Source organism: Echinops telfairi, unplaced genomic scaffold, assembly GCF_000313985.2.
Source record: "Echinops telfairi isolate 266 unplaced genomic scaffold, ASM31398v2 ScPeMD7_7458;HRSCAF=8496, whole genome shotgun sequence".
Classification (NCBI taxonomy): Eukaryota; Metazoa; Chordata; class Mammalia; order Afrosoricida; family Tenrecidae; genus Echinops; species Echinops telfairi.
The window spans coordinates 48,302,497-48,303,106 of NW_022111358.1; the positions used below are offsets into that span (position 1 = coordinate 48,302,497).

Here is a 610-nt window from a genome sequence, read left to right on the forward strand (position 1 = left end):
GGCCACATTCTTCCGTGTCTCTCGATCACACACCCAGCTTCTGAAGCACCGAGTGCTCGTCCAGCCTTTCTTTTGACAATAAACCGAGTCGGAGAAGAACAGAGTCTGAGGTGGCCCTCACTCCCTCCCTCCCCGGGGCCCTGGGCTCGGAATCCATGGAGGGATCAGAAAAGGGTCTCGGCCCACCTGTCCCCCAACTCACCCTCCTCCTCCTCTCTGCTTCTGAGGACCATCTTTCTCTGTCGTGGCAGCAGGCTGACTAAAGGGGTTGGAGGTATGTCCCAGCGAGGTCTCCTGTTGGCTCCAGTTTACCTACAGCCTGTGGAGTTACCAGGGCAGCTCAGAGCTGCTTCCTGAATTGACAGGGAGGAGGGGGGTGGGGGTGGAAATCACTGTCCTCCTGAGCCAATCAGGGGCTACCCTTGCAGGAGGTCACTCCCAGGGCGGGCCACCACCCAGTTCCTGAAGTCAAGCTCAAGTACCTTCCTGGAGCTTAACCACCTCCTTCCTGGAGCAAGTGCTGAGCTGCACCCGCTGAGACTGAGTGAGCAGCCCACATGCCCACAGGCTCGCTGGCTGCGCTGGGGGAGCTGTGGCTGCTGTCCACGCC

The 610-nt window shown here is 60.0% G+C and overlaps 1 protein-coding gene across 1 annotated transcript in view; it reads right to left on the reverse strand.

The window, feature by feature from the left end:
* CYTH1 (cytohesin 1) overlaps positions 1–266 on the reverse strand; it is a 33,137-nt gene extending 32,871 nt beyond the window's left edge. Inside the window, exon 1 of the mRNA XM_013006307.2 lies at positions 203–266. Coding sequence (XP_012861761.2) covers positions 203–233 — 31 coding nt within the window. The 5' untranslated portion in view covers positions 234–266. The remainder of the gene's footprint in view (positions 1–202) is intronic.
* Between the last annotated feature and the right edge of the window lie 344 nt (positions 267–610).